This window comes from Perkinsus marinus (genome assembly GCF_000006405.1).
Source record: "Perkinsus marinus ATCC 50983 genomic scaffold scf_1104296977368, whole genome shotgun sequence".
NCBI lineage: Eukaryota > Perkinsozoa > Perkinsida > Perkinsidae > Perkinsus > Perkinsus marinus.
This window is the reverse complement of record NW_003200184.1, coordinates 1-1,341: the sequence shown is the minus strand read 5'-3', so window position 1 is coordinate 1,341 and position 1,341 is coordinate 1. Positions and strand designations below refer to the sequence as shown.

At 41.5% G+C, this 1,341-nt stretch overlaps 1 protein-coding gene across 1 annotated transcript; it reads left to right on the top strand.

Moving 5' to 3' along the window:
• Positions 1-595: 595 nt before the first annotated feature.
• Positions 596-893, top strand: Pmar_PMAR010326 (hypothetical protein; the record flags this gene model as incomplete). The annotated part of the gene is made up of 1 exon (XM_002764422.1): positions 596-893. A coding segment is annotated over one exon (298 nt), but the record flags the coding sequence as incomplete, so codon positions are not given.
• Positions 894-1,341: the final 448 nt, after the last annotated feature.

The window sequence follows — 1,341 nt, the reverse complement described above, 5'->3', positions numbered from 1 at the left end:
TCTAGAGACGTTAAGGGTATATTATTAGTACTGCATGGCTTAATGGTGGATCTAAGGCTAGATATGTTCAGGATCTTTATTGGAGATCAGTACAAGAGGGTTATGCAGTATGTTGTATGATAAATCGAGGAGCGTGTGGTACTCCTGTTCAAGGTGGTCCAGAGAATGAATTCTCTGTTGGTCGTATTAGTGATGTATATCGTACTATCGAGGTTATTCGTAATGCTATTGGTAATACCCTACCTATTACCCTCGTAGGGTACAGTATGGGTGGTATTGTAGCGACTAATGTTGTTGCTAAATATGGCCATAAACTGAAGGGTAAACTATCTGGTTGTGTATCGATATCAGGGTGTATACGTATGTATGATAAAGTAGATTATGCAGTAGCTCGAGAGCTATGGCAGCCTATAATGGCGTTTGAGCTTAAACAATGCCAATTAGGTCCTCTTATACGTCGCTCAGGCTTTACTCCATCAAACCCTGATTGGTATCGGAAACCTATGGATCTAGTTGATGTTGATGCTGATATCATGGCACCTCTGCATGGCTTTGATAATGCTGATGATTATCGTCATTCCTTGAGTGCAGCTAGTGAAATATCTAGTGAAGGAGCTCGTAATATTGCAATACCAACTTTACTTGTACATGCTCGTGATGATCCTGTTATACATGTTGATGCTGCTGCCAAGTTACCTCCTAATGCATCCAAATATCTCTATACACTAGTAACTCCATCTGGTGGGCATTTAGGATGGCCTCAAGGGTGGTTACCATGGCAACAAGGCTTTAAGTGGATATCGGATACTGTTGTGGCCTTTGCTGATGTTGTTTCCAATAATAGCACTTTACTCTTACAAGAAGAAGATGAAGATGACAACACACAGAAGGATGTGAAAATATACTCTGTCTTACCAGAGTAAACATCATAATCAGTCGTGAGTTCCTGATGATGACGCTAACAACTCTTTTTTACTGTTATATTCCCTCTGAAAAATTTTCTGAAAAGTTATATCATAGGGTCGAGCTTGTGGTCAATCGTTTCTTCTGTGATGTTAGTTTTGAATGCCGAGTAGAGTTGAGACCCGTAGGTCACCGTCTCATCCCTCTGCTGTTGGACCCTCCCTGAGGTTCTCATCGATTACCCTTGAGGAGTTTTGGCAATCTGTTTGTCGTGTCACTAAGGATAGATCACACCTACCACACCATGAACAAATGATGAAGAGTACACCTCCCCCTCCATCTGGATGGATCCTTTTATCGATGGTCCTACTTGCTTTGGAGGCATCTCGTCATATTCTACTACCATTACTATTCCTTTTGCCCATCATTCTGGACTAC